We start from the raw sequence: 26,409 nt of genomic DNA, 5'->3' as shown, positions 1-26,409 counted from the left end.
GTCTGAGCAAGTATCTGGGCTAGTTTTATATGTCAAAACCACAAAGGAAGGCTTAGCAAGGACATTGTTTCTTGCTTTGCGTGAGGCAGGCTGAGAAGATGTACATCATTTTGCTCATACACTGAACTCCCCTCCCTTTTTGTTCCTGCTTCTCTCCTGCTTGGAGTTGACTCCTCCTTCCTGCAGCTCCGAGGATCACAGGCTGATTGAAGAACACAGCGGTTCGAGGGGGAGCTGTGATCAGTCTCTCTCTCTCTCTCTCTCTCTCTCTGTGTGTGTCTCCTTTTTGCTTGTGTGTGTCTCTCTCTGAACCCGCAAAGCTGAAACCTACCTGATAATCTTTTTGCTTTTGAATCCAGCTCTGGAACCAAATGCATCGCTTTACTGCTCTTAAAAAGTGAATAGAGTTTGATTACCTCAAGCTACAGGAAGGACATAAAAGGAGCCAGACATCATTGTTTTTCAATCTACCTGAGGAGCTTTTTGCTTTTATGCCAGAAACTTAATGGTTTCAGGAGGAAGTTTTTGGTTTGTTTTTAACTGGAATGTTGAAAAGTTTCTTATTGATGTTTTAAATGGAACCCGATTTTTAAATATGGGTTGAGTCATGCCTGATCATTTTCTGCTGGACTGACGGGGGAACATCTAGAGGGAAACTTGGTGGGAGAGAATGAGATCCGATTTGCAACCAACAATCATGCTTTATTTTGAGAATATTTACAGACTCACTGAAAGGGAAATTAAATATTAACCAAAGACAATGTCTGGATTTTCCAGTAACTTATCAACAAATGACTCTAGCGTGTGGAAAGAAAATAATAATTCGACGAACCTTTTAAATCCGCCAAGAACTTCAAATATCTATCTTTTTTGCCTGACATGCTTAATGACTCTTGCAGCCCTGGTGGGCAGCATTTATTCATTAGTTTCCCTACTGAAAATGCAGAACAGAACCGTTGTGTCCATGCTTGTGGCTTCCTGGTCTGGGGATGATCTCATGAGTGTCCTGTCGGTGACCATCTTCATGTTTTTGCAGTGGCCAAAGGAGGACCCTGATTACTTTCAGTCTCTGTGTACCACCTCTGCCTTACTGTATTTATGCCAGGGCCTCTCAAGCAATTTGAAGGCGACTCTCCTAGTCTCCTACAACTTTTACTCGATGCACAGGGCTGTGGGGAGCCAGGCAGCCTCCAGAAGATCCGGCCAGGTGCTCGGCGTGGTGCTGACCGTATGGACAGCCAGTCTGTTGCTCTCCGCGCTCCCGCTGTGCGGCTGGGGCACCTTCGTGCGCACGCCTTGGGGTTGTCTGGCGGACTGCTCCAGCTCCTACGTGCTGCTCCTCTTCGTTGTGTACACTTTGGCTTTCGGACTCCTCGCCGGCCTCTCGGTTCCTCTCACTCACCAGTTATTGTGTTCGGAGGAGCCGCCGAGACTCCATGCCAACTACCAGGAAATTTCCCGCGGAGCTTCCATTCCCGGGACCCCTCCAAGCAGGGGGAGAGTGCTTTCCTTGTCCCCAGTTGATGCTGCCGGCCCTGCGCTTCGGTGTTCTGGGGGATGCTCTCTGAGCTCCGACACTGTATTTGGACCGGGTCCACCAGTGAGGGCACGGCCCGAGCAGACGCCGGAACACGAGGCTGCCGCTGTGGTTGGAGCCCGCAGGCGTGAGAACCGGGGGACTCTCTATGGCACCAGGAGCTTCACCGTGAGCGTAGCGCAGAAGCGCTTCTCTTTGATCCTAGCGCTGACAAAAGTCATCCTTTGGCTGCCCATGATGGTAAAAGTGCAGTTGCTCAAGCGCGCGGGTGTGTGTACCAGACAGTGTGAATGCGTGCTGGGACTAGCGTCCCTGGTTGGGAGAGTCCCCAAGAGACGCGCAGTTAAGTCCGCTTCCAACTGTGGCTCGCTCGGTTTTAGAGACGCACTTGGGAGGAAGGCAGCTCACGGGTAGAGCTGGTTGGCTGCGAAGCCTTTGCTACTAAGTGCTTCTCGTTTCAAAATTGGGGAGGGGGGCAGGGAGCGCTTTTGGGCGCGGGAGACAGTTTTCCTAGATCTATCGTGGCCAAGGGTGTTCTTGTCTCTTGTAGCATTATCTGGGAATATTCAGAAAAGAAGGGAGGTAGTAAAAGGGTTTCCTAACCACCCCCCCCAATCCTCTGTCATCCCTTTCTCTCCACTCCATTTCTGTCGAGTAAGGACTCCGCCTATCCTCAGCAGGGAGAGAGATTGGAGAGGCACGATCAGAAGTAGAAAGAGAAGAGAGGGGGCCAAATAGGCTTTTTGTTCAAGCCTTCAAGTGGGAGGCCAGTTTTGACTTGGGAAGGTGGCACCCTGCTGTGACAAGCAGGCTGGGGGCAGGGGCCGGGGGTCCAGGGATGTGACAAAGGCCATCTGGAGTACCAGGTGCAGGTTTCCAGTTTGCCTGCCTGTTTTCCTGGTAGCATCCCCAGCATTTTAAATTGTGCTTCCGAAAGAGACCTGAGGTGGCAGGGGGCACAGACCAGGCACCCAGGAGTGGAAACCACCCTGTGGTCTAAATCATCAGGGCTCATCCCAAGGGATCTCAGTGGTGCACCACCAAAACAGGGCTTCTGGCTCTCAGGCAGGAAGGGAGCCTGGAGAAGGTGGGGTGGGGCAGCATGCTTGGGGGAAAGCCTTCACAAAGTGGACAATTTTATCCTGGGATAGGTCTGAAGCTCTTTGCCTTTGCAGATCCACATGATGGTTCAGCACGTGGTGGGGTTTCAGAGCCCTCCCTTCGAGACACTCAGCTTTCTACTAACCCTGCTGGCCACCACTGTAACCCCAGTGTTTGTCTTGTCCAAACGCTGGACCCACTTGCCCTGTGGCTGCATCATCAACTGTAAGCAGAATGCATATACAGTGGCATCTGATGGAGAAAAACGTAAGTCCTTGACAGTGTGGAGGTTGGGAGCAATAAGCATACAAACACAGAAAAGTGGTCTGCTGAGAAGTTGTCTGAGTAGGGAATGACGAATCCAAGGACAAATATAAATGGTAAATAAAGGGAAGAAATTATAATGTGAAACAATTCTTAGCACAGTGTTGGGGTAAGTTTTAAAGGAGGCAGGTTTAAAACAACTCTGTGAAGTGCTTGTACATTGAATAATTATTTTAGGGAAGAAAGGGATAGACAGAATTTATTCAACACAGCATGAAGTCAAAAAGGCCCTTAGATGCTTAGATATCCACCTTAGTTCTTAGCCCAGAGTAGAACATAAATTCCCTTCCCAAGTCTACATAAGAAGCCTGCATCTGAAAAGAGATTAACTCTTTGAAGAGTTAAAACACATTATATCATAGCCCATTATTATTTTTTTTATTATGTTATGTTAATCACCATACATTACATCATTAGTTTTTTATGTAATGTTCCGTGATTCATTGTTTGCGAGCCCATTATTATTTAATGGAGCAGAATTTTTATTATTTTCCTTCTTGTATACTTCCAGGGTTTTGGAAAGTTTTCAAAGTAGAGTGCCTGAAAACAGTTCAAAAACAAATTTTAAGGGGGGCCTGGCTGGCTCAGTTGGTAGAGCATGTGACTCTTGATCTCAGGGTCTTGAATTTGAGCTTCACATGGGGTGTAGAGATTACTTAAAAATAAAATCTTAAAAAAAAAAAAAGACAAGAGGAAAACAAATTTTAAGTGCATGCCTGTACTTTCAGAAAACACAAAAAACTCTCATTTCAGGAAGGGAAAAGGTGGAGAATTTTATGTTTATGTATGAATATAGCCATCCTAGTTACATTAAACAGACAACAATAACAACAAAAAACTATATTCTAAAGAGTATACCTAGAATGGGAGTGGGGTCAATTATAAAACTCTCTAGAGTGTGATTGTTCCCATACTGACAGGAAAAGTTGAGGAATGACCTTTGTATTTTGACTCTACCAGGAAGAAAAAGGATATTAGTTTGTCATTCCAGACAAAAGATAGGATGTTCTACCATTTAATGTCTAAAAATGCATTAGTGTATGCTGAATTAACTGTTTTATTAATTGTCCTTTGCTCAGAATAAGCAAGTATATTACTCTTCAATAGAGAAAAAAAGGTAAACAAAATAGTTCATCTCAGACTATTTCAGAAGTATAGAAACTGGAGAATATGAAAGTATATTCTGCAATCAATTCTACAACAGGGTTATTTTATAAACATCAATTAATCATAAACTCGTCATTTTCCATGTATTGATGACATTTAAAATTTAATATGTCTAGGTATTTTTCAAATGATCAGGAGAGTTCTTTAGTTTTAAGGATGCCATAAAGTTTTATTGTTAAAATTCATCTATGTCTTTAAAATAAAATAACCATGGAACTTATATAACAATTATGTGCTTCTGGAGATTTAATATCTAGAACAACAGTGACACAGAAAATTAATAATAAATCCTTTGAGCCACATAGAACATATATAAAAATCATTAACAAGCCTGGAAGTTCTAACATTCTATCAAATGTTAACATTTTGCCACTGAATTAGTGAGCCAGAATTGTCTTATAGTATTTAAGATTGTGAGAGAGACAATGAAAGCTCAATGTCAGAGAAAATGAAAAGTCTTAGTGAAGTGACATAGGGCAGTCATTTTTAAGAAGTAAAGGATACTTATTATCAGAGCTGAAAACAAAGCAATGCAACAGACCTATCACTGCAAATGGTCTAGGAAGTATTCTATCTTGTACTGCACAAGATGGAAGAGCCTACGGCAGGCTGACAGAATCAATAATTACAGTAATATCTCACGTTTGAAGTTAAAATCACACCTTTCAAGATCAAAATAATATTTTTCCTCTAAAATTACCATTGCTCTTATTTGTATTTAAAATCTCAGGGAAGAAATTCCCTGAAAAACATAGGTTTATAAAAAGAGGCTTGGCTTCAAAAATCAAACATTGTGAGCAACGTTAGTTTAAAATGCCTGTAGTCCAAATGGCTCCATTCTCTTTTATGATCCCAGGTTCTGCCATAGGGAAATTGTGAGAACAAGAATGTTATATTTTCACTGTCTGAGAGAGAACACATCCTCTATTTTCCTATTGCTAGGATGACACGAGAACAGAATTTCAAAATCCCAAAAATGTTCATCCTCAGGTAGGCAAGTGCCTGATCAAGTGCCTTGATTCTTTGGGAATATGGCTTCAGTTTTACATTTAGGCTTTTTTTCTTTAACAAACTAAGATTCCCCCTTTTACATTCTTTGCAAGGGAACTCCAGAAACAAGCAAGCTTCCTAACTCTTATCTGCCATAGGTTCATTTTGCAGATGTAAATATAATTCTACATCTCATTCTTAGTGAATGGAAATGGAGAGACATGCAATCAAAAGATGCATGTCAGTAATGGGAAATAAATTGCAGATTAATAATTCTCTCCTGTTTCCAACATTAACCTGTATTACTAGTGTCTCAAAACAAAAGTATTTAAAATAAATGATTTTAACACAGAGGTCTCAGGTGGAAGACATATGGGAAGGATGTGGTTTTCACACTCATTTTGTTTGCATGAGATGATGTTTTCTTTTTTAATTAAATAAACAGTTAAAATATTTTCAATAAAATCAGAAACTGTTTTTATTTTAAATAAAATCAAAGTATCTGCTAAGTGACGTATTACTCTGAAGAATTATTTTTATAAGCTGATATAATTACTTATGTTTAAAATTGCAATTAGCAAGATGTGGTTAAAAGCAAAAGACTAAAGCTAATTCATGTTTCATCCAGGGTTTAGCTTTTCAGAACAAATACATTACATTTATTTATTTATTTATGTTTGCAAGTATAGTATAGACTTCAAAAGATCCCGACTGTATTCTGACAGTCTTTAAGTTTCTGGTAAGTTATTAGTCAAACATTGTCAATTGTTATATTGTTATAACCTATTATCTCCATTAGTTACCTCAGTCAGAATTTACTTTTAGATCTCTCATGGGTCTAATTATCAGTAAACCAATTTCACATACAGATTAGCAACTCGAATTCTGGAATCAGTTGGCTTTTAAGTTCAAATCTCTTTACCAGTTAAGTAATCTTAAGTAGGTTTCCTCTACCAGCCTCAGTTTTCTCAACTGTAAAATAGAATCAATACGCCTTTTATTATGTAGGGTTGTTGCTATGTTAAATGACATGACTTATGTGCATAACTTAGCCCTGGAGTCCTCCTCTTCTCCATGATGTCCAACACAATTGCACTTCCTTCCCAGAGCCTACCTCAGACTACCTCTTGCACTTCATGACATGGAGGCAGATTCTCCATTGATAGTCTACACACTCCTTCAAAAACATTACTCACTTTCGCTTTACATATTTCATAATCATAATACACAGCTAATAAAATACATTGTCACAGACATCAATTTTATTGTGTTATATGATAAAATTGGGATTTATGAGTTTTTGTTTGCTTACTGCCCTTGAATTGACAATTTGCCACTTTTTTAGTTCCTTCAGCTTTCACACCACTGAAGTAAGTTAAAAATCCCAACTTAATTTTACTGGACTACATTACTAGAAAAAGTAAATAGAACTATACATAAAAGTGTATAGAATATTAACATATGTTTCTACTTTTCCAATTTCTTTGGACAGAAATTCTTGTTTGTGTTCTGGCTCAAACAATGACTATTTTGGCTCAAATAATGAATGATACCTATAAATTCTATTTTCAGTCAGCAGAATTGCTTTGTAAATCTTCAATTCTGGGAAAATTTCAGTAATAGAATCAGCATGTGAATGGCATTAGGATATATTGTAAAATGAATCAAATTTTATCTGTTGTTCCCATAGAAATTTTATAACTTTTCATAGATTTTTCCACCAAGGATAGCTAAATGTCTGGTATATGACATAGAGCTATCTGAGAAGAAAAATACTTTGAAATGAGCCATGTTTTGAAAGATGAAAACCAAAACATTAAATCGCATTTTGTCTATCACCTTGATGTAACTTCATTCTTAATATATAAAATAATCTAGTATTTAATGACATTCACACATAAAAATTATATCATTTTCTTTCACATTCTCACTTGTTATTCTCCTAAGACTTTGTACCATATCTACCAACTAGTAGTACTATATTAGCATTACAGTAGCATTACATTTCACTTGGCTTAAACCATAAAAAGTTTTATGCATTCCTGCTAAATTCATCTTGTAATTAATCAGGTTTAGAGACATGCTATAAAGTGCTTTAGATCACAGAAATATAAATCTATTCACTATTTTTTACAATTCATTCCGAATTTATTTGTATCAGAAATGAATATGTTATTTTAAGAAGTTTGAAAACTATTGCAACATTTTCTAATTATTAATGTATGCATTTATAAACATAAATGTCAGGAGTGGCATACATCAAAATATTTAACACAGTCATAACTGTTGGTGATATTGTCAGCTGTCAGCTGAATAACTTATATAATATTAAAACCTTCTTAATAACTTCTAGCAAAATAAAATTTATAAACAATATCTTTTATCCCCAAATAAAGAAATGTACAGATAACTGGTAGACTGAAAAAGCTAAAACTAAAATGAATATATGTGAGAATTTTTGAATTTATGGTTAAATTTTTGCTCATTAAACTGCTTAAGAGACTGCAGCGTTCTTGGAATTGTATGTATTTTAAGTCCCTCATTGTACAAGTGAGAAAAGTTAGGCCCAGAGTGATAAAACACCTTGAATTGATAAGGTAAAATTGCTTTGCATAATTGACAGGAAATGAAGATAGTTTTTAAATTCTTAATAATCAGTTTGACTGCACTTTCCTATTTTTATTCACCATATATATCCAATTGTTGTTTATATCTACCTTCCTAATCATGGAACTTTGTTTTTACTTAGCCAAGAGGAGAGGCTTTGAATTCAGTCTATCATTCCAACGGAGTTATGGGATTTATAAAATAGCACGTGAAGATTACTATGATGATGATGAAAATTCTACATCCTATCACAATCTCATGAATTCTGAATATAAAACAACAAAGGACTCTCAGAGAGACACTTGTAATATCTTCAATTCCATAAAAGTGGAAATCAGCACCGCACCCTCTCGGGACAGTTCCATACTAAAAGGGATCAACAAATACACAAATACTGATATTACAGAGGCTAAGCAGGAGTGCCACAGTGAAAAGGGCGTTGATCCACTGCTTTCTGAAAGAACAGGAGATGATATTAACTATGAAGAAACCACCTTTTTGGAAGGGCCAGAAAGAAGACTTTCTCATGAGGAGAGTCAGAAACCAGACCTTTCAGACTGGGAATGGTGTAGAAGTAAATCAGAAAGAACCCCTCGTCAGGTACAGTAAAGGTTGTTCTTTCTGTGAAATTAAAAGTGAGATCAAATATGATAGGCATGAAAAAAATGATCAGATGTTTATTTCATTCAATCAAGTCCAAGGTTAATTTCACTTGCTTTGATTTATTTCCATAATATTAAATTTTATTTCAAGGTGTTCTTTGAGGGACTTTAAAATTTTTTAAATTATACATTTTCATTCAAAATCTGTGTTTTGGGATTGACAGAGTTAAACAGGTTCTTTGAAAAGGCTGGAGCTTTCTAATTTAACGTCAAGTAATCTGTCTAAATTCAGACTAGACTCTCAGAAATTGTTTCAAATTAGTTAACTCGTAAGTTTTATTTTTCCCTCTCCCACCCAAAAAGTATTATTCCACACGTGCCCAAGGGAAGTTTTCTTTATAAAGGCAAATATTTATACAGCTAGTGGTGGGGAGGGTAGTCCTGCTGCAACTATACTAGACAGCTTGCCTATTAATCTTGCTAGAACTAGTCCCTCCAGTACTCAGCAGGAACAAAAAAGAGCTATTCCAGAATATACCCAAGTGAGCCTTTGTAAGCTCTGCTAAATGTCCTATCCTTTTTAAGGATAGAAGAATGGCTTTATGTTTTATAAAACTGAAAGAATTTGCACCTTAATTTTGTCCCATTTTCTCCTTGGTTCCAGCCTGCCTAGAATGATGAGGGATACTTCTTATTTTGTTGAAACTGTAGTGTAATATTGATGTGAGATTGTTCTTTACTCCAAACTCTCATATCTGGCTATTAAAATTGCCCTTGCTTCCCACACTACTGATTTACTAGGGAGAGGAGCCTTTTTCTGCAAGATTCAATGGAAATCAAAGTCCATTTGTCAAAACAAAAACATAATTCCAAAAATATGTGCAAGGAATAATGCATTCATTAATCAAAACATGACCACATATCACCAAATATGAATATGGGCAGAATACTTTGAGACCTCCTTTATTCTCAGTGATAATTAAAGCTACTAGTCTTACTCTAATATCACCATTTAAAAAGTAAGTTGGATAGGGGCACCTGGGTGGCTCAGTCAGTTAAGTGTCTGCCTTTGGCTCAGGTCATGATCTGAGGGTCCTGGGATTGAGCCCCACCCAAAATGGTACCCCAGCTAAGAGGAAAATCCCTACAGTTTCATCATCAATTTATTCCTGAATAATCTAAACCTCCTGGTTTTCTTGCACTTAAAAATTGTTAGGTAATATTCATGACAAAATGGTGTGTGTGTGTGTGTGTGTGTGTGTATGTATGTATGCATCCCGATAACTTGCAACTACCTTGGTGTGCTATTTCTCTGTCCCATCCCCATGCTTACCCCTTAGGGATTATACCTATCCTGAATATTGCTCATGCTTTTTAATTGCTTTATCACAAGTGAGTGCATTTCTAACACAATATATTATTTAGTTTTGCTTATTTTGAACTTTCTAAAGATGGTGTCATACTGTACCTAATCTTCTGGAACTTGCTTTTTTCCGCACTCAACATTTTTTTAATGTATTTTGTCAAAACACTGGAAATTATCATCTAAAATATCACAACTTATAGCCCTCATTTAAAAGTTTGATTATAGTTTGGAGAGTATAATCAATTAACTACCCTAGAAACTTATGAAAGGATCAGACACTTTATACTGTATTATGAGCATAATCTATATATAGATTTTATAAATCAAAAAAGAAAATGATATATAGAAGGCACAAAATTTTGATCAATCCAAATCAAATACCAATTAATACCTTTCAACTACAAGGATTTGCTTAAGTATTAATATTTTAATATCTGTGAAGAACAAATAGTTCAGGAAATTGATCTAAAATGGTGCTTGTGAAAAAATCATTAGTAAAAAAATAGAGAACATTCGGGAAAGATAAAATTTCTATTTTCAGAGACTAACTGAAATTAAATGAAATACTATTATAAATTTTCAAACAGCAGTAAGAAATCCTTAAATTATAGGCTGATGTTATTGATATGACTTGCCTTTAGCAAAACTGCCTCCAAACTTGAAGTTTAACACGTAACCCAAATACATTTAGGGTTGAAAAGCTTATGAAAACTCTTCCATGACCAAAGACAGGTTTTCATCTGTAACCTATCCTTCACCAGCAGATATTTCATGGGAGTAGATGGTGACTTAGAAAGCACTTTCATTTCATCCTTTTCTCCCAAGTACCTTTTTTGCTCTGAAAGCAGTGTTAACTTATGTATCCTAAAGTGATACATTAAACTGCAGTGGACACTACGGTAAGTTTATAAAAATACTATCTCTTCTGATTTTCTATGGTTGTACTGTCAAATATTTAGGCTCTATCTATCAGTTCATATTTAAGTGCCCTACAATTTATAGTGTGTATTCTTTGTTCTTAGGGTTAAAAAAAAGCAGGTTTGATTTAAAATAAATATAGTGAGCCTTATTTTGACAATACACGTTGCTTAATTTTTTATTAGAGTTTATGTTCGTAAACAAATTCTCAGTGTATTTTGTTGGAAATCCTGGAAGAAGTGAAAGCATCAGATCAAGGTTAAGGTGTAAAAAAGATGGTCATAGAATGGCTTCAATAGGTTTAAATGTGTGATCCAATAAAATTTATCAGAGTTGCAAGTGGTGGTAAGACTGAAATTTAGTGTTAAACTTAACCACACAATTACTTCATTTTGGATCCCTAGTAGGTAGAATCCTAAGAAGTTCACTTTTAAAATATTCATAAAAAATAGAAATGTCAGCGCTCTTCAGTTACAAAGTTTTAATATGGTAGCCGTAAGTGTGACTGTCCCTCAAATGAAATAAGGATTTTCCAGAACCTAAAAGTTTTGTCATCTATGAATAAAGAAAATTGGACTTATAAAATAATTTGGTGGCTTGTGGGTGATCACTCTAATTTTCTCTTCTAATATAAAGCCCATCAATGAATTCCATTTTCTTTTCTTTTAATGTGTTGTCTTAAAGCTCTAGAAACTCATTTGATATAATAAATCAGAAACAAAGATATGCTGTAACTATGCCACTTAATTCCTTTTATAATCCTATCATCAAAGCATCTGAAAGCTGAAAGGTCCTCCCCCATGCCAGTAGAATACAGAAAAACAGAGTCTGAAACAATCCTCAAATGAGAGACCAAGCAGGGGAAAGTGATGACATTTGAATTAGCTACACAAACCACTTAGCATAAGGATGAATAAATAAACAAGAACTAACTTTAAAGTCACCTGAGCATCAAAGAAATTTTATTCTCATTTTAAGAAAAATGTTTTAACTATTTAAAAATAGTTTTACGAAGCAAAGTTGTGTTTGCTAGCAGAGTGAAGCAGCAACATTGGTTTCTATAGCTTTTAAATATTATTATTTCTTTAAATAATTTTCATTAAAAACTGTGGAAACCAAGTCAAACTAGATTATTTTGGGTTCTTTACATTAGAGCTTCTCAAATTTTACTGTACAAATAAGTCAAATGGAGATCTTGTTAAAAGGTAGATTGTGACTGAGTAAATCTGAGGTGGGCTCCAAGATTCTGCATTGCTGACAAACTCCTAGCTGACTCTGATGAAAACAAAAAGTCCCATCCCAGACCTAGAGTCAAATCCCCAGTTGGTTCAAAAGCACATTAAAATTTAAAAAGTCCTGCATTAGCATCTAATCCCTAGGAGATAAATACCAGTTTAAAGGGCAGGGCAAATTAATTCCTTCCATTTAATATATGCCTTGTAAAATAAAATAAGACTAGAAGAAAATACTCCAATACAACAGTCTCCCCTTGTCTGTGGGGGATATGTTCCAAGACCCCCAGTGGATGCCTGAAACTGCAGATAGCACAGAACCCTACATATACTATGTTTTTTCCCCCAAACAAACATACCTAGATACAGTCTAATTTATAAATGAGGCACAGTAAAGGATTAATAATAATAGCTGCAATGATAGTAATATACTGTAATAAAAGTTATGTGAATGTGGTCACGCTCTCAGTTTCAAAATATCTTATTGTACTATACTCCCCCTTATTGTGATGATGTGAGATGATAAAATGTTGTATGATGAGATGAAGTGAGGTGAGTGACATAGGCAGTGTGAGGCAGCATTAGGCTACCACTGACCTTCTGATGCTATCTCAGGAGGATTATCTGCTTCTAGACCGTGGTTGGCTGTGGGTAACTGAAACCACAGAAAAGTGATACCCGGATAAGTGAGGGAGCTACCTGTACATATTATCTCTTACCTCTCCTAAAAACAGTACATCTTCTCTTTTCATTTTTAAAAAAGTAGACTATTAAAAATTAAATCAGGAATAAAATATTAGTGTTTCCTGTGACATTGTTAACTTAATAACTGTAAATACTTAAACCTATTCTCTGAGTAATTTTTGACATTTTAACTGAAGTGACCATAGGAGAAAAAATCACTTATCACCTTCTATTTGTAGCCTGAAGGCAGTCATTCTAACACAAATGACTGTCTGGAGTATACATATTTTATATTTAGCTATATCTATTTGTTAGAGTGGTTAGTTCATTACTCACTGTTACACTGCTTTCTTTTTTTATAAACATTTATAACTTCTATTGTTTTGTGATTATAAAGTAATATAATTATTGTAGAAAATTTAGAAATTGTTGATACGCAAAGAAAAAACACCCAATTCAAACTACCCAAAGTTAACCACTATTTACATATTATCATCTAAAACTTCAGGCTCTTTCCCATGCATATATTCTTATTTTTTACAAAAACAGGATCACATTGCATATACTCTTTTGGAATCCGCTTTTCTTTGTATAACAGTATAATTTCCACCTGCTTTAAATTGTTCAAGCACTTTTTGAGATTATCTGGTACAGTTTAGAATGGCTGTTTGGAGTGCAGCTGAAAACTCATCCATAAATGTAAATTTGTTCTCAAGTACTTAAAGTCTTGATAGTTGAAGCTAAGGGGGTTTCCTTGTAAACTACTTCAAATATTCCGTAACAAATTTGTAATCCTCACAGCATGTATCACTTGCTTAAATGAAGTAAAACTGAGCTGTTTAATTGTTGACTTTCTACAAATTCAAGGGGATTACCATTGGATCAAAGCTTATGTGGAATTTTATAATTCACATTTTAAGCTAAGAATTTTGTTAACATTCTCAAAAACACCTCGTGGTTTAAGGAGACCTTAAAAGGCTATGTACTGGAACTTCCCATTTATGGCTTGAATCTCTTCTACGACCTCCTATTGAGTGGTTATCCCTTACTTGAACTCAAATGCCTGGAAATTCACTACACTTTTCAAACTTTTTATTGTGAACTAATTTTAGACTTACAAAACAGTTTCAAAAATGGTACAGAGAGTTTTAATGTATCCTTCATTCAGCTTCCATGAATGTTAACATGTTATATGACAATAATGTAATTATCAGGAAATTAATAATTGAGTTATAGACCTTATTTCAATTTTGCTAGTTGTCCTGCTTATGTTCTCTTTTTGGTCCAGAATCTAATCCCGGATCCCATATTGCATCTGTTGCTATTACTCCTCAGTCTCTTCCAATCTATAGCAGTTCTTCAGTCTTGTCTTCTATGACTTTGGCAATTTTGAACTGGCTAGTTTGTTTTGTTTCGGAATATCCTTCAATCATGTTATGTTTTCTATTGATTCAATTCAAGTTATGTATTTTTGGCAAGAATACTATAGAAGTGATGCTTGCCCTTCCCAGCTCATCAGATCAAGAGGTACTTGATGTTGATATGTCTTATGATGGTGATTTTGTAAAGGTGATGTGTTCCAGATTTCTCCATGTAAAGTTACTATTTTTCCTTTGTAATTTGTAAGTATCTTATGGGGAGACATTATGAAACTATGCAAATATTCTGTTTCATGTCATACTTTTGCCCACTAATTTCAGCTTTAATTGATAAATCTTGCTTGCAACGATTATATGAAGGTAACTTTCTATTTCTATCATTTCTTCTATATTTATTATTGGAATTCTCCTGTAAGAAAAAGCTATTTCTTTTCCTTCACTTGCTTATTTATTTATATCAGTATGGGCTCAAAGATTTTGTTTTAATCTGTAAGTTATAAACCATACTGTTATTCTTTATTTTGTTACTCCAGTTGTCATAGATTTGGCCATTGGAAGCTCTTTCAGGGTGATGCCTACATCCATCCAGTGGCTATCCTTATCTTTTTTAGCACTTCCTTATTTTCTAGCAGCACAAGATATTCTAGCCTCATCTTGTATTATTCCTGACCCATCCTTAGACTCAACCATTTTCCCAAGGAGTTCTGGTTCCTTTTATTGGAAAATGGTATTTAGAAAACAATATCGGGTGCTAGGTATACTCATTGCTACTGGGGTGTCTTGCTTTTAGACCTTATCATTAGACAGATCTAGGAAATGGGTATATGCATACTCATGTACACATCTATATTTCTGTAACAGTTTCTCTGTATCAATAATTTAATACCATGAGTTTGCACTAATACCTCCAAGTCCAATCAAATACCATTGATTCATTCATGCCTTTCCCTTTTCTTATTTGTTACTTATTTTTCTGGCAGTGAGACAATTGGCTCTCACTCTCCACAAATGTATTTACTTATTTGCTCAATCCTGGTATACATATAAAGTAGTTTTAGAATTGTGAACCTACACTCTTGTGGGGGAAAAAAAAGTACTGACTAGAGTATAATACTTGGGTATAGTTCTTTTCATCTTTAAACTTTTGGTTTATAGTTAAAATACGACCCTCCCCATTTACTTAGGTTAGTTATTTTCATTTTCATTCCCTTCATTTTATATTACATTTTGAGTTCCTCCCACTTTCTTTTTGATTTTGGTTATTTATGTTTGGGTATATTAAACATTGCCATGATTATAAGAGTCAGAACTACATAAAATATATGCTTTCCTCCCTCAATCCTTCTTCCCTGTTCCCATTTTCCCCATTCTTTCCACCCTGTACCTACCTATCCCTTGTGTGTAATCAATCTCATAGTTTCTGGTTTAACGACCTTGTATTTCTTTTGCAAAATGAGCAGATACATGCATACCTTCTTATATGTCCTTCTTCCTTACATATACTCTTTTGCACTTTACTTTTTCCACTAAACAGTATATCATAGAAGTCACTCCCTATCAGTTCATAGAGATATTTTATTTTTTATAGCTGCAAAATTATACATAGTGTGGCTACACCATAGTTAACTCAATCACTCTCTTATATGGGTCTTACAATGTTTCTAGTATTTTACAATTAAAAAATATTTCAGTAAATGTTACACATATGTATTTTCATACTGCTGGAGGTGTATCTTCAGAATAAATTCCTAGAATTAGGATTTTTGAGTCAAAAATAAGTGTAGTTTTGTTAGGAATTGCCAAATTCTCTCCCAGAAGAGTCATACCAATTTGCACTCCCATTAGCAATATTTAACAGAGGACTCTTTTCCTCACAACCTCAGTAACAGTATATTATGGTGTTTTTAAATTTTTGTCAGCCTGAGAGGAGACAATCTCAGAATTGTTTTAAATTATATTTATGTAATTATAAATGAGTTTGAATAGTTTCATATGTTTAAGAGTGCTTTTTGTCTTTTTACTTTTTGTGAATTGTCTGTTCTTATCTTTTCCTTATTTTTCTATCAGGTTTTTGTCCCTTTATCCTTTGTTTTTTAAGAGTTCTTTATATATTAGGTATATTAGTCCTTTGTCTGTGATGTATATTACAAAGATATTTTCCCAGTCTGTCAGTTATCTTCTGTTTATGGTGTTATTTTTTTTTAAGAATGCATACGTTAAAAATTTGTTTACAGTAAAAATTATCAGTCTTTTATTTAATTGGCTCTGGATTTTGAGTCATCATTAGAAAACCAGTTCAAAATGGAATTCACCCATGTTTTCTTCTAGTACTTGTATGATTTCAATTTTTACGTTTGGATCCCAGATCCATTTGGAATTTATTTTTGTATTTGGTGTAAGGTATGAATATAATTGTCTTTTTTCTAAATGGTTACCCATCATTTAATAAAAAGTATAATTTATTTAAAAGTCCATCATTACTCACAGTGTTTTGAGATATCATTTTTATCTTATACTACATTTCCATACCTACTTGGGTCGATTTCTGGGTCTTCTATTCTATTCCACTATCTATTCATGCACTAGTATCTCACTGTTTAAATTGGAAAGGCTATTATAGTGAGTTTTAATGTCTGGTAGGGCTGGTTCCTCTCCCCTACCCCCAGTATTTTTTTCTTTTTCAGTATTTTTCATGCTATTCTTGAACTGCTTCATATCTAATTCACTTTCAACTCCATAAAAAAGCTTTATCAAGGTGTGTTAAATTTATAAATTAGTTCAGAGAGAACTGACATCTTTATAATGTTTTGTTGTCCTATCCAAGAACAGGGGATGTCTTTCTATTTCTTCTAGTCTACTCTTGTTATCTTTCTCCTGAAAGATTTTAAAGCTGTCTTCCTACAAGTTTTATACCTTTTCATTAAGTTTATTCCAAAATACTCAATCTTCTTTGTTTTCATTGTAAATGAGGTTCTTCTACCATTATGTTCTCTAACTGGTTCTTGTTTGTGTATTTTTTTTTAAATTTTTTATTCTTATGTTAATCCCCATACATTACATCATTAGTTTTAGATGAAGTGTTCCATGATTCATTGTTTGTGCATAACACCCAGTGCTCCATGCAGAATGTGCCCTCCTCAATACCCACCACCAGGCTAACCCATCCTCCCACCCCTCTCCCCTCTAGAACCCTGTTTGTTTTTCAGAGTCCATCGTCTCTCATGGTTCGTCTCCCCCTCCGATTTCCTCCGCATCATTCTTCCCCTCCCGCTACCTTCTTGTTTGTGTATTTTAAGGATATTGATTTCTGCTTGTTAATATTATTCTGCTACATTATCGAATTATTTTATTGTTTAAATAAAATCATTGATTATCTAGGGTTTTCTAGGTATACTATCATATCATCATCAAATAGAGATAGTTTTACTTTTTTATCAATTGTTATACCTGTTTTTAATTTCTCTTGTCCGGTTGCATTGGCTAATACCTCTAGAACAATTTTGAATAGTGGAAGAGACAGGACATCCTTGCTTTATTCTTTATCTTAGTGAAAGGTTTCTGATGCTTTCTCATTAAAGAAGATATTGGTTCTCACTACTTTGTAAAGCAGGTAATTCAATATTTTGGTGATGATAATATTATGATAACTAATATTTACTGAGCACTTGCTATGTACCACACACAGTTGTAAGCACTTTACATATAATTGCTCATTTAGTATTCACAAAGTCTATCTGGTAGATATTATCCAATGTTACAGATGGAAAAACTGAAGCACAGAAAAGTCTATTGGGGCCTAGGAGCAAACTCAGGCTCTGACTCCAGGGATAGTCCACATATGCACTATCATAACTGCTTCAGAGAGATAATTTTCATAGTTAGCAAATCATTTCTTACACTAACTCCTATCCATTCTCCTCACACAGGCAGATCAGTATCACCTAGGGAACCTTTAAAAATGTCCTACCCACAGAAATTCTGATTTAATTGGTATGCAGCAAGATTTGGGTAATGTTTTTAAAAACTCTCTGTGTGTAGATATTTACAAAATATATCATCAACAAAGGACTTGCATTTAGAGTATGTATTTTATAAAGAACACCAATAAATGAACATGAAAATGACAGAAAACCCAATAGTATATGACCAGGGATTTAAGGCCATACTTCACATAAGAGGAAATAAAAATAACCATACACATATATAAAGGTATATCACATCATTAATAACCTGGAAATCTCAATTAAAATAGCAATGAGACACCACTGCACACCCACAAGAATAGCCAAAATTAAGTCATCTAACAATGCCAAGAGTTGATGAGAAACAGTCTGGGAACATCTACAAAAGTTAAATATATACATGCCTCACACCCCAGCAATTCCACTCTTGGGCATACACCCTAGAATTGCACGGTTCAATACAATAGCCACTTCTCACATATATCTACTTAAATTTGAATTAATTAGGGGCACCTGGGTGGCTCAGTCAGTTAGGTGTCCAACTTGTATTTCAGCTCAGGTCACATTCTCATGGGTCGTGAGACAGAGCCCTGTGTAGGGCTCCACACTCAGCAGGGAATCTGCTTGGGATTCTCTCTCCCTCTCCCGCTGTCCCTTCTCTCTCTCTCTCAAATAAACATATCTTTTTAAAAAATTAATTAATTTTTTATTTAAAATTCAGTTCCTCAGTTGCACTATTCAGTTCTAGGGCTTAATATCCAAATATGACTAGTGGCTACTGTACTGGACAACAAAAATATAAAGCATTTCTATCACTGCAGTTCTATTGGACAGTGCTAACCTAGATCATGTTTGTTTCTTTTTTTTTTTTTCTTTAAAGATTTTATTTATTTGTCAGAGAGAGAGCGAGACAGAACACAAGCAGGGGGAGAGGCATGCAGAGGGAGAAGCAGGCTCCCCGCCGAGCAAGGAGCCCAATGTGGGACTCGATCCCAGGAGCCTGGGATCATGACCTGAGCTGAAGGCAGCCGCTTAACCGACTGAGCCACCCAGGCGTCCCCACGTTTATGTTTCTGGAAGCTCTTTTTGTAATAGCCCCAACGCTTAGGGATAGACCAAAAGTCCATCAACATTAGAATGGATAAATAAATTGTTGAATATGTTTACAACAGAATACCACGTGCAAAAGTGTATTTTACATGAAGCCAAATAAACTTGCCTGATCTCTCCCAAGGCTGGGAGGGGCTTTAGCAATGTGTTTATATGGACATAGGTTTTTGTAAAATTAACAAAAACAATATTTGTGTATTCCTTTTCTTAAGACAAGTAAGCCCCTCAATATCTGGTTCAACCCCTAACCAAAAAACAATGAAATTTAAAAAACTAAAGCTACACAAAATGTGAATGAGTTTTGCAAATATATGAAAGAAACATAACAAAAGGGGCATATACTCTATGATTGTATTTAATAAAGCGTAAAGGCAGACACAACTAATTTAAATGATTTAGGGATACATTCAAAAATGGTAAAACCATAAAGAAGAATTGGGAGGTAATTATCACAGAAGTCTAAGTAGTGTTTCTTTTTAGAAAGAAAGTACACATGTAGTCCCCTGGGGTGCTGGAAATGTTCTATTTGTCATCTTAGGGAGTGATTATATTCTTTTACACTGCATAGTTATCCTTAATGCTGTCTTGGATGTGTGTTATGTTTTATAATTTTAAATTAGTTTAAAATAGTTTGCCCAGATGATTTCTCATGAGCATCCATTGCCCTAGGCCTCTCACCATGTCCTGCTTCTATCTCTTGGGACCATCTAGAACCATTCTCTTACCTCTGCCACTTGCTGTTAAGTTAATGGAATATGGTTATCCAATTCTTCATATTGCTGTCTTTTCTCATCCATGCTAACTAAATGTTGTTACTTACAACAACCTTTCTCATCATTAATTCACTTACAGAGCCCATAGTCCTTTAATTATGCAAAACCCAGGATCAGAATATTCAAGGTGTCTTTTCTCCTTTATGCTATGACCTATACATTTGATCTTTGAACAATGCAGGGATTAAGAGAGCCAAAACCCACCCAGAGCTGGAAATCCACATATAACTTTTGACTCCGCAAGAACTTAACTAACAGTCTACTATTGACCAGAAACCTTACCAACACCATAAACAGTCCATTAACACATATTTTGTGTATGTATTATACACTATATTCTTAGAGTAAGAAAGAGAAAAGAAAATATTATTGAGAAAATCATAAGGAAGAGAAAATACATTTACAGTGCTGTACTGTATTTTTTTTTTTAAATCTGCATATAAGTAGACCTGTGTGATTCAAACCCATATTGTTCAAGGGTCAACAGTACTTCTCTTAATGCATCTTAAGATCACATTCACTTATTAAGAAGTCATATTGCACTGCTGGTGTATTTAATATCAGCTAACACCCTTAATGCTCTTTTTTGCTCATGCTGCTGCTTAGCCATTTTGTACATTTGTAGTCTACTGTTTGGACTCAATTATATCTTATCTCTGTTCAATTTCATCTTGTTCCATTTAGCCCACTCTTCCATTACTTTTGGTAGCTTTTTGTAGTGCTATCATAAAATGCCTTGAGAGGATTCTAAGACCTGAATTCTATACTATCATTCCCAAATTTGAATCACCCATGGATTTAATAAGTTACCCTTCATATTTTTATTTAAACTGTTGATTAAAAATGTGGAGTGAGACAGGGCCAAACAGAGAGGTCTGCTGCACACTACCAGAAACAAGTCCCATTGTTCATTTTGGTTTATTTAGAAACACCTTTAGTGTTTAGATTTTGGAGCCTGACAGATCTTTTTCTGGGTGTGTTCTTTCCCATTTTACATGGCTAAATCCTGCTTGTCCTTCAGGTCTCCATTTAAATACCTTATACTCTGGAAAGTTTTTCCTAGGTTTCCAGTTAGACATTCATAATATACCCTCTACTTATTAAATACTCATTTATTTAACTTTTCTATGTTGGGAATTAACTTCACAATGACAGAGTGGCTATTTCTTTTGTTGATTGCTTTATCTATCATCGGCACAAAGCATAGTGTCTGGAAACTAGTATGCATGCAATGATTAGCTGCTGAATGAATGAAAAGCAAGAAAGCAAGAAAGGAAGGAAGGAAGGAAGGAAGGAAGGAAGGAGGAAGGAAAAAAAGAAAGAGTAACAGTATCAAATATGGTGTGTTTATTATGTGTTATACACTGAACTAAATATTTGATGTACATTATCTTATCTAATCTTCACAATAGCAGTTTTACTATTTCCCTATGTTATAGATGAGGATACAGGGGTACAGAGGTAGAGGTAACACTGAACTCTGGCCTGCCTGTTTCTAAAGCCCATGCTCCATATGCAATGTTCCATAAGAGACTAGTCACTACTAGAGTGAAAATACATTATAATCCATGATTAAAACAAAGGGTATTACATATCATTTTATTTAGAATAAGGTTTGTTTCAAAATGAATGGTTGTCAGTGAAAGCAACTATGTTTCAAGCTGAAGCGTGGAGGTGACTGAGTTATCTTCCTGCTCTCTAGTAAAGAGAACTCAGTGTGTCAGATAACAAGGACTTCTTACTAATAGTGCCACAAAGATACCTCAGGCCATGCCTTCAAATACTTCTTTTTTTTTTTTTTAAGATTTTATTTATTTGAGAGAGAGAGAATGAGTGAGAGAGAGCGCGCACATGAGAGAGGGGAGGATCAGAGGGAGAAGCAGACTCCCCACTGAGCAGGGAGCCCGATGCGGGACTCGATCCCAGGACTCCAGGATCATGACCTGAGCTGAAGGCAGTCGGTTAACCAACTGAGCCACCCAGGTGTCCCTTCAAATACTTCTAAAACTCTTACCTGGGCAAATGGACCATCTATCTTTTTTGGGACAGAGGAAAGCGGCCAACAGCTCTGAAAACACTTATGGGAATTTTGACTCTAACATGGAATTAAACTGCAGGAGGGATTTGGGTTCAAGATAGGATCCAGGGTGATGAGAAAGGAGTCTAAGACTAGTGTAAGGATAAAGGTGATATTTATTATACTAAATGACTTTGTCATTTTTAAAACATTTGTGGGAATCTTAAAATAGATACTACTCTTTATTGTAAATTCCACAGTCTTCATAGTTGCAACTGACAAATAGATGTAGTTCTATTATGAACATTGGCTACTATTCTCATACATTAATAAAATGAAAGTGAAACAAGAAAGACATATGTTCTCTTTTGCAGTCAAAGACATGTGACTTTTATTGAATCAGTTTTCAATTTTCTGTGCTCTTCACAACATAATAGTTATATGCAAGATACACTTTTAATTTAATTTTAATTGCCATTACTTTCTTAAGTCCAGACAATTCATAAATTAAAAAAATAAAGCACTAATTTGTTGCATTTGCTGACTTCTACAGTATAAATACTCCCCCACCATGGCTGATTTCAAGCCACCAATGTAACATCATTGAATGCAGAGTTAGGAAGAAATGTGCAGGAGCACATTATATAGTATTTCCAATATATATATATAATAGGTGAAAATAATTTCAAGAGCATATATAATAACAAAATGTAATAAAGTAAATGGGAAATGGTGAATTTTGAGTACTCGTTATCTTTCTAATATAATTTAGTTTAAGTTTATATAATTTACTTTTTAACAACTGGCTCTCAAGATTGCTGACGTTTTTATGAGTCAGTATAAGCCAGTTTCAGTATTCCACTGGCATACATTATTCAACATAAAACACATGCAATAACACTCAGTGTCTGATCACATGAGCCATAGTGTCCAAGCCATCTGTCCTGCGCTCCTCCTTCCCTGCCTGCCTTTTTTTTGGATGTTTCACTCTATCTCTTCTTAGAATCTGATTCTTTCTCTGTTTTACCATTTATGAGGCACCTCACCCCAGAACTGATTTAGGCATTTGGTCTTCTTAGCTTGACTCTCAATTTTTCCCAAACAATAGGGATTGAATTTGCATCCATTTCAAATGCAATGTCTACATCATAAACACTTACTTCCCTCCCCCCTCACTATTCCCAATGGACATACAAAACAGTGGGAAATATGCAAACACCCCAGTTACATGGCTAGCATTGTAAGCTTAAAACCCAAGGCTGTATCTTCTGGTTCAATGTTTAATGATCTTTTTAGAAACTATATTCCTTGAAATAAGAAGGAACTGACAGAAGAAATCATTCTCTCTCTCCCTCTCTCTCTCTTAAACTTGTCTCCTTCCCTACTGCAGACTGGTAGAAAGATTGATGAAGACTTAAAGGGTTAAAAAGACAAAGGGAAGAGAGAAAGAATCTCTATCCCCTACAAAGTCCTTACGTATATAATAAAAATCTGATCTTAATATTTATATTCCTAAAAATGTTTTACTAGTGTTAAGCTTTCTTTGAAATTGTGTTTATAGAATCATATTTTATCCACCTTCAGACATAATTTAGATTTTAAACCATGTGAATATGACATCTTATCAAATTACATAATGTTCAATTTAGATGGATAGCTCCTACACTGAGCTGCAACAAGTTTTAGATTTAGGGAGCCTTTCAAGCAAAAGAGGAGTAATAAAATCAACCTATTATAGACAGAAACTTTTTTAAGCCATCCATTATAGTTAAAAGTCACACACACACACTATATATATATATAGAGAGAGAGAGAGAGAATATATAATTAAGAATGCTGTTTTTTTTTCTAAAGATTTTATTTATTTATTTGACAGAGAGGGAGAAAGAGCACAAGCAGAGGGAGCGGTAGGCAGAGAGAGAAGCAGACTCCCCGCTGAGCAGGGAGCCCAATGTGGGACTCAATCCCAGGACCCTAGGATCATGACCTGAGCCAAAGGCAGATGCTTAACTGACTGAGCCACTTAGGCACCCAAGAATACCGTTTCTTTAGCTATATCTTGAAAATATAAATTCCTAAATACAGAAACCAATAACATGTGATCTCTACTATTCCTTGAGAATTATTTAACTGCTTAACTTTATCTCTTAGTGTCTAAGTTAACTCACTTATAAAATAGCAATAGTTATATTGATCCCATACTAAACAAAGATTCCCAAATAAGAAATGGAGGTTAATATGTAGAAAAAATTTAATTTAATTTATAAGTTGAAACTCATCTGGGCAACATTAAAAAAACAAAACAAAACAAAACAAAACTTGCTTGGAATGAAATCTTCCAGTGAGACTCTTACAAAATCCTAACCACTTTAGTACTATTTAGATTTAGGTTCAAAACTAGATACACATTAGCACCTTTATAATTCTTGATAGCTGCTGCCCCTATCTGAGCCCAAGGAATCAGGGAAAGTACAAATAGTCAAGATATGTACCACTTTCATATATTAAATAAATATTCTGAATCCTCTGGCTGTGTTTTCCTATCAAGAAATTACTTTTACAGGATTTCCCACATCTGGGATTTTTGGCTGTTAAGGTTTGGAAAACATTACCTTTAACTGACAGAGTATATGACTTTTTTAGGCATTGATGGTTTTAGTCTTGGTCTAGAAATTATTGAACAACCTGATTTAAAAAGATGTTTTCCCAAATCTACCTCCTTACCTTTCTGTTCACATCCTAAGAATAAGAATACCTCTTAAGGGTATTATTTACTTGCTTTTTAAGGTCAGAATCTTCAGGCCTATTTAACTTCCTATTAGGTGAGTATCCCTGCACTCACTTTTCCTTCTAAAATATTCCAATTTTATTTATTTTTTTTAAAGATTTTATTTATTTATTTGAGAGACAGAATGAGAGAGAGAGCACATGAGAGGGGGGACGGTCAGAGGGAGAAGCAGACTCCCTGCTGAGCAGGGAGCCCGATGTGGGACTCGATCCCAGCACTCCAGGATCATGACCTGAGCTGAAGGCAGTCGCTCAACCAACTGAGCCACCCAGGTGCCCATAAAATATTCCAATTTTAAAAATTTCTTCCTCATTATAGCTTTTCATATATAAGAATTATAGACTTGCTGGATCTAAAACAATATATTTCAGACTTGTGATCTATAAGAAAGCAATTACTCTTCTTACAAAGCAAGAAGGGAGGACTCAACTTGAATGATTACTGGTAGACAGAATCTAATCATTGGGGAGTTGGAATGCTAGTCAGAAGACAATTATCATAAAGCCTCTGACAGCTGACTGGTTAATGCTAGTCAATGATCTTCTGCACATCTATATAATTGGAATGGTTATAACACTTAGATTTGGGCTTAAGCTTTATAGTACCCAAGACTTTTTCCCCTTTGTATTGCACTGCCCAGTAATGTAGCCACCAGCCACATATAGCTAGACTTAAATTAAAATTAAAATTAAATAAAATTTAAAAATTATTTCCTCAGTATCCCTGACCACATTTCAAATGGCTTGAAATGTGGCTAGTGGCATGTGGCTAGTGGCTACTTCATTGTAGTGTGAAGTCATAGAACATTTCTATCATTGCAGAAAGTTCTGTTGGATGGAGCTGCTCTATAGCATCTATGTTCTAAAGCTTCTTTAAATAGCTGAAGTGCATTTTTTTTCTTTGCATCCATTACTGCCAAAATCAGGTTATTATCAAGAAGAAATCAGAGACACTCAGGACTCAAATTCCATCCTACCCACTCCCAATCCAAGATTAGTGCCAACCCAAACCCAGGAGGCTTTAGTCTGCACTAAAACATCTATAAAACATTTGCTTTTCTATATGATGATCCCAGCAGACCCACTGTTACCCCCTGTTAGAAGGGAAGACTCAATGGAGATAAGGGCATTTCCAAAAATGATTTGGACCATTTCCCAGGTGACTTCAGTAAGTTTGGATGCACTTTACTCCTACCGTAAGTGATTATTTTTTCCTCTGTGCCTTTTTAAATACATCTCTCTCTCTCCCCTGTCTTTAAGTATATGTTTTTGTAATTATGTATTTGCCATCTTTACAATTGAATCTTTGTGTCTCCCAGAGTCTTGTATGGTGCCTGATGTGAACTTAGTACTCCATAATGATAAATAAAAGAATACATGATCTGGGGCTCAACCACTCTCTCCCAGATTCTCCTACAGGCCTTTCTGGGGAAAGGGGCAATGGCTATGTTTTCTGAATGTCGCTTCCAAGGTTAGAAAGTCATTCTTAAGTGAATCCTCAGGCAAATGCATAGTTGGAGACCCAAGTATTTAGAAACCCAGAAAATTTGAGAAATAAGAGCTTGTAGTGTGGTGGAAAATTGGGGAGAGACAGAGACAGAAAGAAGTTGTTTGAATTCTGATACACTCAGGAAAAACAAAAGGAAAATTGGACTCCAAATTAGTACTTTCCCCACAAATTACAATTCATAAGAATACATGTATTTTGGAATATTCTTCTTTACTCAGCAATTCACAATTATTTTGTGCCACAGTTCATTTTCATAGATGAGAAAAACTAAATGTAAATGTACTTCCAATGTGAGGTAACAGAGAAGCATTGGGATTTTCCAAATACTTTATTAAGTGAAACA

The 26,409-nt window shown here is 35.7% G+C and overlaps 1 protein-coding gene across 1 annotated transcript in view; it reads left to right on the top strand.

Moving 5' to 3' along the window:
- Positions 1-557: 557 nt before the first annotated feature.
- The window catches only part of GPR149 (G protein-coupled receptor 149), a 65,479-nt gene continuing 39,627 nt past the window's right edge, over positions 558-26,409 (top strand). Inside the window, exons 1-3 of the mRNA XM_034997422.1 lie at positions 558-1,777; positions 2,713-2,905; positions 7,869-8,326. Coding sequence (XP_034853313.1) covers positions 761-1,777; positions 2,713-2,905; positions 7,869-8,326 — 1,668 coding nt within the window. The 5' untranslated portion in view covers positions 558-760. The remainder of the gene's footprint in view (positions 1,778-2,712; positions 2,906-7,868; positions 8,327-26,409) is intronic.

Source organism: Mirounga leonina, unplaced genomic scaffold, assembly GCF_011800145.1.
Source record: "Mirounga leonina isolate KUSES-001 unplaced genomic scaffold, KU_Mleo_1.0 Mir_115, whole genome shotgun sequence".
Taxonomy (NCBI): domain Eukaryota; kingdom Metazoa; phylum Chordata; class Mammalia; order Carnivora; family Phocidae; genus Mirounga; species Mirounga leonina.
The sequence above is the reverse complement of the archived record's forward strand: the minus strand, read 5'-3'. Positions and strand labels throughout refer to the sequence as shown.